At 42.3% G+C, this 15965-nt stretch overlaps 1 protein-coding gene across 1 annotated transcript in view; it reads left to right on the forward strand.

The window, feature by feature from the left end:
* LOC140196560 (tryptophan 2,3-dioxygenase-like) overlaps positions 1-15965 on the forward strand; it is a 92537-nt gene that overhangs the window by 63385 nt on the left and 13187 nt on the right. The window contains exons 8-10 of the mRNA XM_072255977.1: positions 3901-4087; positions 6314-6421; positions 6770-6884. Coding sequence (XP_072112078.1) covers positions 3901-4087; positions 6314-6421; positions 6770-6884 — 410 coding nt within the window. The remainder of the gene's footprint in view (positions 1-3900; positions 4088-6313; positions 6422-6769; positions 6885-15965) is intronic.

The raw sequence follows: 15965 nt of genomic DNA on the forward strand, positions 1-15965 counted from the left end.
AGGGCTGAATCGCATTACAGCCAAGAATCATTACCCTCTTCCACTCATGAACACTGCCTTCAAGTTTCTCCAAGGGGCAAGAGTATTCTCGAAGCTGGACTTGCGGATAGTGTACAATTTGGTCCACATGAAGAAGTGTGACGAGTGGAAGACTGCTTTCAACCCACCAACAGGGCACGATGAGTACCTGGTCATGCCCTTTGTCCTTGTTAGCACACCAGGAGTTTTCCAGGCCTCTGTAAACAATGTGCTCTGGGATGCTCTCCAGAAGTACGCCTTCATCTACTTGGATGATATCCTAATCTTTTCAAAGTCTGTGGAGGAGCATAGACTTTGAAGATGTCAGAGATATCTTCAAGAGGCTTCTAGATCATAACTTGATGTCAAGCTAGAGAAAAACTAATTTCACATAACCACTGTTTCATTTTTGGGTTTTATCATCTCAAATTTCAATCTCAGGATGGACCCTACTAAAACACAAGTAGCCAGAGATTGGCCACAACCATTGAGTATGAAACAAGTCCAACGATTCCTGGGATTTGCCACTCTGCTGATAACACTAACTATGAGATCCATGGGCCCTTATGTTTGGACTGCTAAAGTGGAGGTGCTCTTACAGAGTTCAAACAGCGGTTCATACAGCTCCCATTTTGGTTTCACAGACCTTTACTTCATCGTGGAGGTGGACGCCTCAGATGTTGGAGTGGGTGCAGAGTTGTCTCCGTGGGCACCTTTGGACAATGAACTGCAGCTATGTGCATTCTTCTCCAGCTGGCTATTCCCAGTAGAGGTGAACTACAACTTTGGAAATAGAGAGCTGCTTGTGGTCAAGTTGGCTTTGGAAAAGTGGCTCCACTAGCTCGAGGGAGATTAAAATCCTTCTATTATATAGCCAGACCACATGAACCTGGCTTATATTTCAGGAGACCGAAGGACGGAATTCCAGGCAGGCCAGGTGGTTTCTTTTCTTTAACCACTTCAATTTTGTCCTGTCCTATTGACTGGAGTCTAAGTATCAGAACCCGGATGCCTTGTCCTGTCAGTTTGATGAAGCTGAATGAGAAAAGCAGCCTATCTCCATTTTGCCCCGAAGTAAGGTGATAGTGCCAATTCATTGGGGAATTGACCCACTTGTTTGCAAGGCCCAGATGTAGGGAGAGATTCACAAGAATGGTCTTCCAGGTCTTCTGTTTGTTCCAAGTTCTGTCAGATCTGAGGTACTTCAATGTGGACACATATCAAAAATGACTGCTCACCCAGGGATTGCCAGGGCTCTCGAGTTCTTTAAGAGAAGATACTGGTATCTTGGAATGGTGAGAGAGGTCTGATAATATGTGTTGGCAGGCAAGGAGTGTGCCCAGAACAAAGAGCCAAGCACCCAACCTCAAAGGCTCCTTCACCCTCTACCTGTTCCGGACAGACCATGGGCACACATCTCCCTGGACTTTGTCACAGGTCTTCTGCATTCCAAGGGGAAGACCACCATCATGGTAATTGTAGATCATTTCTTGAAGGCCTGCAAAATCACTGCCTTGGACAAGCTACTATTTGCGGCGGAGATGGCCAAAATTATCCTGCACCAGGTCTTCAGGATCCACGGATTTCCGGTGGATTGAGGTCGTCAGTTCATGTCACATTTTTGGAGGGTGTTCTCTATGCTGATTGGAGCAACAGTGAGTCTTTCCCCTGGGTTTCACCTGCAGCCCAATGGCCAGATGGAGTGGGTGAACCAGGATATGGAATGAACCATGAGGTATCTGGCCTCAGAAAAACCAGACGAGTGGTGCAATCATTTGACATGGGCAGAGGTCGCCCACAGCGTTCTACAGCATTCTGCAAATGGGATGCCCCGTTCCAATGCCAATTTGGGCGTTCTCCGCCACTCTTCCTTGAGCAGGAGGGATTCCTGCGGCTGAAGATCTCATCCGACGCTGCAAGGAAAAATGGATTAGAGTAAGGGGGATTTTGCTGGCCTCTACCCAAAAGCCAGAAATAAAGGCTAACTGCAAGAGAAGACAGAGTCCAGCATTGCAGACTGAGCAACAGGTCTGCCTCTCTGGATGGAGTCTAGGAAGTTGGCGCCCAAGTTCGTTGGACCCTCCTCAAGAAAGTAAACCCAAAGGCTTACAACTTTCTGCTCCCCAAGACCCTCAAGATCAATCCCACCTTCCAAATGGAAACCTGTAAACACCAGTCCTTTAGCCTCACCGCCATCAGTCCTGCTGCCAGCCAGGTTTGTCCATGGGGAACAGGTCTTCACCGTGAAAAGAATTCTGGATTCATGAACTTTTCGGAGTGTTTGGCAGTTCCTCATGGACTGGGAAGGATTCAAACCAGAGGAATAGTGCTAGGTTCCAGAAAGGAATATCTTGTAACTGGCATTCAACCAAGACTACCCTCATCATCTCTCCAAGCAGCCAGGGAGGAGGTCCTGTTACAACTTGCACCTGACCTTGGCAGCCTCCTGGGTTTAGATGGCCTAACTCTACAAAATATGGATAGCTGTCGCAGCCCCCTTAAAGATTCAGGCCCTCCCTGTTAATTGGCATCCATGTTTAGGCACCAGGATTTTAATATTTAAAGAGCATCTGAACTGAGATTCAGTGTTCAATCATCAGTTCAACTTTGGATTCTCGTCTAGTGTCTAGTTTAGAACCAGGTCTTCGTTTCAGTCTTGTGTCTCGATTCTAGTCTCGGATACTCCAGCATTTGGGTCCTGACCATCCTCGCCTAGGACTCTGGTTACATCCTCAATGTAGTGCTGCAATAAATTGATCTGTGTGCAAGACAGATTTTTCATGGTACCTTGATATTAATAAACCTATTTACCCATTAATTTACCAAGAAGGGTAAGACAAATTACAAAGGAAGCACTAATTAGGATGGCTTTCAGAAAGTAATTATAGAAGCTATTTGGTTGGAATTTGGAAATAAGAAGGGAGCTATCACTGTTAGTGGGGCATATTATAGGTCATAAGATACTAAGAGAACATTGTGATCATCTGCAGCAAAACTATAGAGTTGGGTCTTATTGGGCTAATGGCGTGATTCTGGACTGTATATGCAATGTAAGTGATGAGATAATGAGAGATAGGGTCAGGATACTCTGAACCAAATATTGGCAGGAAAATCTGTAATTGAACAATGTGCTTCTCAAGAGAGCAGATGTTTCTGATAGTTTACCGGGTTGAGGGTGGTGGTGGTGGTAAAGGAGTTAAACCAGAGACCCTAGGATGGTAAAAGCGATAGAGAAAATTTGGTGCATCAAACATATTAGATGAATAACCCTAGTGAGAACCAGGATGAATCTAGTAATCTGTGAGAAGCAAAGTATAGGAAAGACAGATGATTGTGGAAACAGCATGAGAAAAGAGTGGCAATGAACATAAAAAGAAATGCAAATATTTCTTCAGGATTTTATGTGCTAAGGTTAGGGATGGAGCAACTCTTATCTGACGAATATTAGAATCTCAATTTATTTTGCCAAGGAAGATGCTACAGTCAGCATCTCAGTCAAGCAGCAGAGAAAATATCTGTGGCAAAAATAGGGGAAAAGGTTATTGGTAAGGCTCACTTTGATAACCAGACCACAAGGCTTGAATGTGTCGCAGTTGCTGGTGGAAGTGAGGACGGATAATGCAGAAGGACTTGCTAAAGCCTTTTAATTCTCTTTAGATACAAGGGAGGTGCCAAAGAACGGAACAAAAGCAAATGTAACACTCTTCATGTCCCAATGTCCATGATAGTATGTCCTGGATTACCCTTCCAATTTTCCTAGCTCCCAAGGATACTTTTGTTGGTCAACATACTTGCTTATTTTTAAAAAATATAATGTATTATGTATCGATCTTTAATTGTGCACGTAACATGCTAATTATTTTCTGTCATTCCTTTTTGAAGAAATTACTTAGCACCTGCATCTGGATTTCAGAGCCTACAGTTTCGTCTTATAGAGAATAAGATTGGAGTTCCAGAGAATCTGCGGGTTCCTTACAACAGAAAGCATTATAGGGACAACTTCAAAGGGAAGGGAAACGAGTTACTTTGTCAATCTGAGATGGAACCTACGCTGCTGCAACTTGTTGAGGTACTTAGCATTGAGATTCAAATATTACTCACTAACATTACAGGGCACAAATGATATCCTTTTACTCCATCAGGACCCTTCATAACTTTATATTTCTTGGTTAAGTCTCCTCAAAGCTGTCCAGATTCAAAGATTCTTAACTATTGGAACAGAAAATGCTGGAATCACTCAGAAATAGGAAAGAGAGAAAAGTTAGCGTTAATCAGTGAAGATGAGAGATGCATGGAAGCCTAAAGGAACATATCTGAGAGGGCAAGGATGTGGTTCCTGTGGGAATAAATTATTCATGAAATAATCTGGGTTAATAGATTCATGAAGGTCATTTATGAATGTTTGTCTGTGTGCTGTTTCCGTAACAATATATTTTTTAAACCAGTCAGAGCTGAACCCCTGGATCTGGAGGACTGTGGACCTCTCTTAGTCTGCCCTCTATCCTACCAAGAGCCAAAGCACAAGGCCCTGACTCTAGCTAACCAATCTCTCCAGGTCATTGAGGCACGCAAACCTCCAAACGCTATAACAAGGCTACGGTCCTCTTGGAGGATCGTACATGCAGTGGCGGTGGTTTGTTTGCTGTACAGTGATGATGATTTGGTAATTTCAGTTCCATGGCTATTATATTTTGAGGATTCCAAATCTCACATCCCGTTGGAAAATCAGTGAGGTCCTTTAAGTTGCTGTTGTTGAAATGAAGGGAAAGTCCATTAACTTGCTCAGGAGAAACTTTCAGACAGAGTGAAATAATAAACGACAGGTCAACTACAGGTGCGGCACAGTAGCGAAGCAGTTAGCACATCACCTCACAGTGGCAGCAACCTAGGTTCATTTCCCGCTGCTGTCTTTAAGGAGTTTTCTACATTTCCCCATGACTGTGTGGGTTTTCTCCTAGTGCTCTGGTTTCCTCCCACATTCCATATGGTGTACGGGTTAGTAAGTTAATTTGTCACATGGGTGTAACTGGGCGGCATTGAGCTGGAAGGGCGTGTTACCATGTTGTATCTCTAAAACAAACTGTTTCAGTGACATTCATTGATAAAAAATCAATACGGTCACCAGAGTTAATCCACCTGTGATTCTTCAAAGTAACAAGATGCTATCTTCGCCTAAAAAAAGATATTCAGTGAAAGATTTCATCCACGGTTGCGAGCTTCTCCAGTTCCATATTAAGTTGTCACTCTAGATTGTACAAGTTGTGCGAAATGTTGGTTTGGCAGCACACAGAGATCTGCTCACCACACCACAGGAAAGGAGTGCTTAAGCTAGAACGGTGTAGAAAAGTTTCTGAAGGTTGTTGCCTGGATTAGAGGGCTAGAAGTTATTTTACTTTATTTCGCAATATGGTGCAATAACAAATCCTTTGCTCCCACCTAGCCTGCACACGCCCATGTGACCAATTCACCCACTAATCCCAATGTCTGGAGAAAACTGGAGCATTCATGGAGACCTACATGGACATAGGGAGAAACTCCTGACAGACAGTGGCAGGAATTGAACCGGAGGCACTGGCACTGCAGTCTAATCGAGATACTACCATGCCACCCTCAAAGTCATGGAGAGAGATTGGTTGGGATAAGATGGGCCTGTTTTCCCTGGAACAAAGGAGACTGAACAATGATATGGTAGAGGTATAATAAAGTGAGACACATAGTTAGGGTGGTTAGCTTATGGTCTGTTTCCTATGGTAAGAGTGCGTAAAACTAGAAGGCTGAGGCTTCAGAAGTGAGGGAAGAGGCTGAAAGGGGATCTGAAGGGTAAATTTTTCATGCTAAGTATAACTGGTTTTGAGAATGAGCTGTCAGAGGATGTGGTGGAGGCAGGAACAATAGCATCATTTAGAAGCATTTGAACCAGACATCCAGGCCAGTACTTGAATGAGTAAGGCATAAAGCGATGTGGGATTATTGCAGCTAAGTGGGATTAGTAAAGTTCGACATGATGCTCAGCATAGATGCAGTTGGCTGAAGGGCTTGTTCCTATGCCGGACAAACCTTTGACTCCAGATTTATGTTTGGAGTATGATTTAAATTCACTATTTTCTGACACAAGGGTGAAGGTGTTCATAATTGAGCATGGCTTACCCACTCATTATATTAATTATTCTCTGCTTAGGGCAGGTGAGGGTTCACCTGGAGCGCCTGAGAGACATTCATTAGTGTTGAGATTAGAGTCACTAATATTCTACATCTATTAAATATTGCAACTTTTCACTGATTTTATTTTCCTCAGCAATGGCTCGAGAGAACTCCCGGACTGGAACCTGACGGGTTTGATTTCTGGGGCAAATTGAAAATCAACATTGAAGCAGGGTTGGAAGAAGAATTTACAAATATTCAGGTAACTTTCACTAATAGATTTAAAGCAAGACAAGAATGCAAAGCACATTCATGCATGAAGCAGTTGGTGGATTTCCTACAAAAAAAATATATATTAACACATAATTTAAACTGAGGAAAGGAATTAATCATTCTAATAATAGTAACGCATTTATGACTGGATAAATGTATGAATGTATGAGATTAAAGTTTAATATTTTTACGGTGCTGTGAATTAATAGGAAATCTACTTTGGAAACAAGGTGGTAAAATCATATTTTAAGTTAACTGAAGAGAAGTTTATTTTAAAAGCTAAAAACATTTTAAGCGTTAAAGTGGTAAACTATTATGCAGCTTCTCTGTTTTTCAGAAGTCAAATCCTGCATTTGAGGAGAAGGAAGATATGTCCTTGGAATTTAACAAACGGAAGGAGGTGCTGATGTCGCTGTTTGATGAAAAACGCCATGAACATCTGTTGAGTAAAGGTAGGGACATACATTGTAGAGGAGAGACACTGATACTTGTTCTTTATACTAAAGCTCAATGTCCTGAGCAAAATTGGAAGCATGATCAATTCCGCAATCACTTGCCATGGAGGTGACCTTACCCGGTTTGGGAAGAGTAGCACCAATCCAGTTTGTGCTTTGAATGACTGGGAATTGCAGAAGACAAGGATTCCTTCCTGGAGCCTTTGGGGTGCATTTAGTATGTACACAATAGGATCCGGTCTGTTTTTTTCCTGCGGGATTTCCTCTACAGGATATTGAATCAGGTCCTGAAGAGGCCTTGAAAAATAATTTAATGGCCTGGGTATTAACAGGGCTGTGTTATGCAGGTGGATGAGGCAGTAGCTTTGCAAAGGAAACAAGAAGATTTTCCTGTAAACCACAGAGTTTTGATAGTCGGAGACAGTATGGTTGCAGCCAAACTGAGAGATCTCTATAAAGAAGCACAGGACATTCAAAGTACTGCTCAGATATGTCTGATTCCAGTGTGGGAACTGCTGTGTATTTAATATTTGAGTAATCTTGTATATTTATTGTTTGATTAAGCATTCTTGCTTGTTTAAACAATTCATTATGGGTTATATGTATAAATTCGTGAATTGCATACGTCATCATGTGACCACGTGATATGGCCACGCCTCGCTTAAAGTAAACTCAAAGTTAGACCTGCTTTTCAGCCTCCCATGTCTTTCTTTGAATTAGTTTAACGTTTTAAGTTACAAAACATAACAGGAACCTGTGACGGAGCACCGAATCTACTGGGTAATTGGAGTGAGGTTGGAGAAGCTTGGGATGCTGTTTTCCTGACCCATAGATCAGAAGAATAATGAAGAACTACAGATGCAGAGTCAGTGAGGAGCATAAAGAAATTAGCCTTACAAACAGTTAGTAATGGAGGAATTAATGGACTGAAATGAACTAAATCCCCAGTTTGTGAGCTGCCTTAAGGACTATTGCCCGGTAGCACTCACATTGAATGTGATGAAATGCTTTGAGAGTTTGGTTATGACTAGACTGAACTCTTGCCTCAGCAAGAACCTTGACCCATTGCAATTTACCTATCACCACAATAGGTCAACGGCAGATGCAATTTCAATGGCTCTCCACACAGCTTTAGATCACCTCGGCAACTCAAACACCTACGTCAGGATGCTGTTCATCGACTATAGCTCAGCATTCAACACCATCATTCCCAGAATCCTGATTGAGAAGTTGCAGAACCTGGGCCTCTGTGCCTCGCTCTACAATTGGATCCTCAACTTCCTAACCGGAAGACCGCAGTCTGTGCAGATTGGTGATAACGTATCCTCCTCGCTGACAATCAACACTGGTGCACCTCAGGGGTGTGTGCTTAGCCCACTGTTCTACTCTCTGTAAACACATGACTGTGTGGCTAGGCATAGCTCAAATACTATCTATAAATTTGCTGATAATACAACCATTGTTGGTAGAATCTCAGGTGGTGACGAGAGGGCATACAGGAGTGAGATATGCCAACTAGTGGAATGGTGCCACAGCAACAACCTTGTACTCAACGTCAGTAAGACGAAAGAGCTGATTGTGGACTTCAGGAAGGGTAAGATGAAGGAACACATACCAATCCTCATAGAGGGATCAGAAGTGGAGAGAGTGAGCAGCTTCAAGTTCCTCAGTGTCAAGATCTCTAAGGATCTAACCTGGTCCCAACATTTCAATGTAGTTATAAAGAAGGCAAGACAGCGGTTATACTTTATTAGGAGTTTGATTTGGCATGTCAACAGATACACTCAAAAACTTCTATAGATGTACCATGGAGAGCATTCTGACAGGCTGCATCACTGCCTGGTATGGAGGGGCTACTACACAGAACCGAAAGAAGCTGCAGAAGGTTGTAAATCAAGTCAGCTCCATCTTGGGCACTAACCTACAAAGTACCCAGTACCTCTTTAAGGAGCGGTGTTTCAGAAAGGCAGCGTCCATTATTAAGGACCTCCAGCAACCAGGGCATGCCCTTTTCTCACTGTTACCATCAGGTAGGAGGTACAGACACTCAGCAATTAAAGAACAGCTTCTTCCCCTCTGCCGTCCGATTCCTAAATGGACACTGAAGCTTTGGACACTACCTCACTTTTTTTAATATACGGTATTTCTGTTTTTGAACATTTTTTAATAATCTATTCAATATATGTAATCGATTTACTTGTTTTTTTTACGTTTTATTTTATTATTATTATTTTTCTCTCTCTCTGTTAGATTATGTATTGCATTGAACTGCTGCTGCTAAGTTAACAAATTTCACGTCACATACTGGTGATAATAAACCTGATTCTGATCCTGTTACCTGAGGAAATTAATTCAATAGAGCTTGGAAGGAGGTGGCTATGGAGATAATGGGTGTACTGGTTAGTCATTTCCCTAATTATATTGATACTAGAACCATAGATTGAAAGGTAGATAATGTATTTTACAACGAAAGAAAGAGAGTGAGAGAACAGAAAACTACAGTTGAGTTAATTTGACATTGGTACTTTGGTAAATGATAGCATCTATTAATAAGGAAATGGTAACAGAGCCATAATAAGGTTAAAAGAGTGAACATGAATTTATGAAAGGGATATCATGTTTGATATATCTGTTTGAGCATATGGAGTTTGCAACCAGCAGAATAGATAAGACTGAATTAGTTGATTTAGTGCATTTGGATTTCTAGAAAGCCTTTAATTAGAAACCACAAGAGTTAAATAAAGTTCTAACACACAGTATTAGGGATAATATGCTGGTTTAGTTTCTGAAGATGGTTAATGACTATGAAATGGAGAGTAGGAATAAATTGGTCATACTTGGATTGTTAAAATATGACTCGTGCATTTAGTAGCAGAGCTCAGCAGTTCATGATCTATAAAAATAATGTAGATGAAGGGATCATATATGATATATATCAAGTTTGCTGGTGATACAAGAATAGCTGGATTATAAATGACCTGGATGAGGAAGTGGAGGGATGGGTTAGTAAATTTGCTGCTGAAGCAAAGGTTGGAGGTGTTGTGGATAGTGTGGAGGGCTATCAGAGGTTACAGCGGGACATTGATAGGATGCAAAACTGGGCTGAGAAGTGGCAGATGGAGTTCAATGTTAAGTGTGAAGTGGTTCATTTTGGTAGGTCAAATATGATGGCAGAATATAGTATTAATGGTAAGACTCTTGGCAGTGTCGAGGATCAGAGGGATCTTGGGGTCTGAATCCATAGGACGCTCAAAGCAGCTGCACAGGTTGACTCTGTGGTTAAGAAGGCATACAGTGCATTGACCTTCATCAATCGTGGAATTGAATTTAGGAGCTGAGAGGTAATGTTACAGCTAAGTAGGACCCTGGTCAGATCCCACTTGGAGTACTGTGCTCAGTTCTGGTCGCCTCAATACAGGAAGGATGTGGAAACCATAGAAAGGGTGCAGAGGAGATTTACAAGGATGTTGCCTGGATTGGGGAGCCTTATGAAAACAGGTTGAGTGAACTTGGCCTTTTCTCCTTGGAGCGACGGAGGATGAGAGGTGACCTGATAGAGTTGTATAAGATGATGAGAGGCATTGATCATGTGGGTAGTCAGAGGCTTTTTCCCAGGGCTGAAATGGTTGCCACAAGAGGACACAGGTTTAAGGTGCTGGGGAGTAGGTACAGAGGAGATGTCAGGGGTAAGTTTTTTACTCAGAGAGTGGTGAGTGCGTGGAATGGACTGCCCCCATTGGTGGTGGAGGCGAATATGATAGGGCCTTTTAAGAGAATTTTGGATAGGTACATGGAGCTTAGAAGAATAGAGGACTATAGGTAAGCCTAGTAATTTCTAAGGTAGGGACATGTTCGGCACAACTTTGTGGGCCGAAGGGTCTGTATTGTGCTGTAGGTTTTCTATGTTTCTATGTGCAGCAAAGAGAGGATAGGGAGCTGAGTGAGTGAACAGGGTCATAGCAGATAGAAGGTAAATGTAAGGTTATCCATTTTGGTAGAAAAACAGAACAACAGAATGGCTTTTAATCAGAATCAGGTTTAATATCACCAGCATATATCATGAAATTTGTTGTGCTTGCAGCAGCAGCATAATGTAATACATAATAGAGAAAAAACTGAATTACTGTAATTAGATATAGTATATTAAATAGTTAAATAAGTGGTACAAAAATAGAAATAAAAAAGTAGTGAGGTGGTGTTCATGGATTCAATGTCTATTCAGAAATCAGATGGCAGAGGGGAAGAAGCTGTTCTCGAATTGTTGAGTGTGTGCCTTCAGGCCTCTGTACCTCTTTCCTGATGGTAGCAATGAGAACAAGGCATGTACTGGGTGATGGGGGTCCTTAATGATGGATGCCACCTTTTTGAGGCATCGCTCCTTGAAGATGTCCTGGATACCATGGAGGCTAGTCCTGTGTTGGAGCTGACTAAGTTTACAACTCTGCAGCTTATTTTGATCCTGTGCAGTAGCCCCCCCCCAATATCAGATGGTGATGCAGCCAGTTAGAATGCCTTCAACAGTACATCTGTAGCAACTTGTGATATACCAAATCTCCTTAAACTCCAAATAAAATATAGTCGCTGTCAAGCCTTCTTAAATAGATTAAATAGTTGTTTAAAACACAGTAAGAGCAAATCTGCAGATGCTGGAAATCTGAGCAACACACACAAAATGCTGGAGGAACTCAGCAGGCCAGGCAGCATCTATGGAACAAAAGTACAGTCCATGTTTTGGGCCAAAACCCTTCAGCAGGACTGGAGAAATAAAAAAGTTGAGGAGTAGATTTGAAAGGTGGGGGGAGGGGAGAGAGAAACACCAAGCGATAGGTGAAGCTTGGAGGGGGAGGGATGAAGCAAAGAACTAGGAAGTTGATTGGTGAAAGTGACAGGCAATGGAAGAAAGGGGGGGGGGGTGAGAGCACCAGAAGTAGAAGTTGGGCGGGCAAGGAGATAACATGAGAGAGGGACGAGGGGATGGGAGATGATGAAGGAGGGGAGTGTTGGGTGGAAGCATTACTGGAAGTTTGAGAAATCTATGTTCATGCCATCAGCTTGGATGCTATGTGGCCTTATCCCGACAGTGGAGGAGGCCTTGGATGAACATATCAGAATAGGATTGGGAAATGGAATTAAAATGGGTGGCCACTGGGAGATCCCGCTTGTTCTGGCAAGACAGAGCATGGATGTTTAAAGTATTTGTGTCCAGAGAGACCTGGGTGTTCATCCAAATTAACATACGGGTACAGAAAGCAAATACTATATTACTTTTTTTTTTGCAAGGGTATTTGAGACCAAAAGTAGTGGCATCCTGCTCCAGTTGTAGGTTCATGAAGTCATACAGCATAGAAACAGGCTCTTCAACCGAATGCTCTGTCTACACCAACCATCATGTATCCATTCATACATAACCCATTTGCCAGCAGTCGATCCATTGTTTTCTATGCTTTTGCAATTCAAGTGCTCATCTTGATGCTTGCTCAGGCAGTGCATTCTGGATTTCAATTAGTCTCTTGGCAAAAGCTTCCAGTTTATCCCTTCTAAATCTCTTTAGTTGTATTCTAAATATGACCCCTCTAGTTTATGACCCTGTGAAACAGGCTAAAGAAGATATCTCTGCCATCCACAGATCCTCCTTAAACTTAGCTTGAAGTCACTGTGCAAAGCAAACAAAATCAGAGTGTGAAGGCACGAGAGACCGTAGATGTTGCCTCTGAAGCAACAAACAATTGGCTGGAAGGAACTCGATGGGGTGAGCGGCATTTGTGAGGGACAATTCATTACCCTCTCCCCCCACCACCCCCTACCCCCCACAAATGCTGCTTCCCCACTGATTTCCTCCAGTCGATTGTTTGTTGTGCCAGATCAGAGGGTGCTGTTTATTGAAGTATTTAAAAACTCTGAAACTATTCTCCATTGTTCTAATTGTCCCACATTTTGAAAATATCTTCCCTATTAACTACCCTATCAAATCTTTGAATTTGATGCATTTCAATATTAATAACCTGGGTGTAAATGGTGTGGATATAATTGACACAAGAGATTCTGCAGATGCTGGAAATCTTGAGCAACAGATGCAATGAGCTGCAGGCATTCCGCAGGTCTGGCAGCATCTATGGAGGGGGATAAACAGATGAAGGGTGTCAGGCCAAAAACTCGCCTGTTCATTTGCCTTCATAGATGCTGCCTGTATCAACCATTCTCTGTTGCAAATGATCCAAAAGAGTGACTTGAAAGAGTGACAGGAGGACATGGCTTTAAGGTAAGGGGTGGGAAGTTCAAGGGGGATATTAGAGGAAGGTTTTTCACTCAGAGAGTGGTTTGTGCGTGGAATGCACTGCCTGAGTCAGTGGTGGAGGCAGATACACTAGTGAAGTTTAAGAGACTACTAGACAGGTATATGGAGGAATTTAAGGTGGGGGGTTATATGGGAAGCAGGGTTTGAGGGTTGGCACAACATTGTGGGTTGAAGGGCCTGTACTGTGCTGTACTATTCTATGTCTATGTCTATGTCTAAAATCATAAGATGGAATTACAGGGTAAATAGAAAACAATGATCATAATATAATTCACTCTGCAGTTTGAGATAAATAAAATAAAGTCACATGTATCAGTATTACAGTAGAGTAAAGGGAAATACAGAGGTATGAGAGAGGAGCTGGCCAAAGACGATTGAAAGGGGACTCTAGCAGGGATGATGGCAGAACAGCAATGGTTAGAGTTTCTGGGGCAAATTCGAAAGGTGCGGGATAAATACATCCCAAAAATGAAGAAGTATTCTGAAGGGTTGATGAGGCAACTGTGGCTGACGTGGGAAGTCAAAGACAGCATAAAAGGAAAAGAGAGGGCATTTAATATTGCAAAAATTAGTGGGAGGTTAAACGTTTGGGAAGCTTTTAAAAAACAACAGAAGGCAACTAAAAAAGCCATAAGGAGAGAAAAGATGAAATAAGAAGGTAAGTTAGCTAATAATGTAAATGAGGATACCAGAAGTTTATTCAGCAATATAAGGAGTAAAAGAGAGGCGAGAGTGGAAATTGGACTTCTAGAAAATGTCACTGGAGAGGTAGAAATGGGGGACAAAGAAATATTTTGCATTAGTCTTCATTGTGGAAGACACTAGAAGTATGCCAGAATTTGAGAGTGTCAGGGGGCAGAAGTAAGTGTAGTTGCTAATACTAAAGAGAAGGTGCTTGGGAAACTGAAAGATCTAGTATAGTCATAGATATACTTTATTAATCCCGCGGGAAATTGGTTTTCGTTACAGTTGCACCATAAATAATTAAATAGCAATAAAACCATAAATAATTAAATAGTAATATGTAAATTATGCCAGGAAATAAGTCCAGGACCAGCCTATTGGCTCAGGGTGTCTGACCCTCCAAGGGAGGAGTTGTAAAGTTTGATGGCCACAGGCAGGAATGACTTCCTATGCTCTGTGTTGCATCTGAAGGTAGATAAGTAACCTGGACCAGATGGCCTACTTCCAGGGTTCTGAAAGAGCTGGCTGAAGAGATTGTGGAGGCCTAAGAATCACTGGATTCTGGAATGGTTCCAGAGGGCTGGAATATTGCATATGTCACTTCAGTTTTTAAGAAGGGAAGGAGGCGGAAGAAAGGAAACTATAGGCCAATTAGTCTGACTTAAGGGGTTGGGAAGATGTTGGAGTCCATTATTAAAGAAGAGGTTTCAGGGTACTTGCAGGCGCATGATAAAATAGGCCAAAGTCAGCATGGTTTCCTTAAGGAGAAATCTTGCATCCCGAACCCTTTGGATTATTTTTGAGGAAATAACAGGCAGGATAGACAAAGGAAATTGGTGGATATTGTTTACATGGATTTTCAGAAAGCCTTTGACAAGGTGCCGCACATGTGGCTGCTTAACAAGATAACAAGCCCATGGTATGACAGGAAAGATACTAACATGCATAGAAGGTTGGCTGACTGGCAGGAGAGAATAAAGGCAATCTTTTCTGGTTGGCTGCTGGTGACTTCTAGTGTTCCATTGGGATAGGTGTTGGGACTGCCTCCTTTCATGTTGTACATGAAAATTTGGATGATGGAATTCATGGCTTTCTGGCCAAGTTTGCAGATAATACAAAAGCAGATGGAGGGCTAGGTAGCGTGGTGAAAGTAAGAAGTCGGCAGAAGTACTTACACAGATTAAGAGAATGGGAAAAGAAGTGGCTGATGTGATATAATGCTGAGAAGTGTATGGTCATGCACTTTGGTGGAAGGAATAAAGGTGTAGACTATTTTCTAAATGGGGAGAAAATTCTAAAATCTGAGATGTAAAGAGATTTGAGAGCCCTTGTGCAGGATTCGCTAAAGGTTAACTTGCAGGCTGAGTTGATGGTAAGGAAGACATGCAATGTTAGCTTTCATTTTGAGAGGACTGGAATGCAAAAGCAAGGATGTAATGCTGAGGCTTTATAAGGCATTGGTCAGACTGCACGCAGTATTGTGAGCGCTTTTGGGCCACTTATCAAAGAAAAGATGTGCTGGCATTCGAGAGGGTCTAGTGGAGATTCTTGAGAATGATTTTGGGAGGGAAAGGTTTAACATATGAGGAGCATTTGTTGGGTTTGGGCCTGTACTCGCTGGAGTTTAGAGGAATGAGGAGGATCACATTGAAACCTATTGAATATTGAAAGGTCTACATAGAGTGGACGTGGAAAGGATGTTTCCTATAGTAGCTGAGTCTAGGACTGGAGGGCACAGCCTCAGAACAGAGGGATGTCCACTTAGTACAAAGATGAGAAGGGATTTCTTTAGCCAGAGGGTGGTGGATCTGCGTCATTCTTTGCCACAGACAGCTGTGGAGGCCAAGTCATTGGGCATGTTTAAAGTGGAGTTTGATAGATTCTTGATTAGTGAGGGCATCAAAGGTTATCAGAAGGCAGGAGAATGGTGTTGAGAGGGATAATAAAGCAGCCATGATGGAATGATGAAGCAGCCTTGATGGGCCGAATGGCCTAATTCTGCTCCTATGTCTTATGGTTTTATGGCCTAACTATTTGGGACTCTAGCCAAGCTATTCCATATAGTTGGCTCACTGGCATCTTTCCAACAACGTGGAAAA

Source organism: Mobula birostris, chromosome 4 (genome assembly GCF_030028105.1).
Source record: "Mobula birostris isolate sMobBir1 chromosome 4, sMobBir1.hap1, whole genome shotgun sequence".
Taxonomy (NCBI): Eukaryota; Metazoa; Chordata; class Chondrichthyes; order Myliobatiformes; family Myliobatidae; genus Mobula; species Mobula birostris.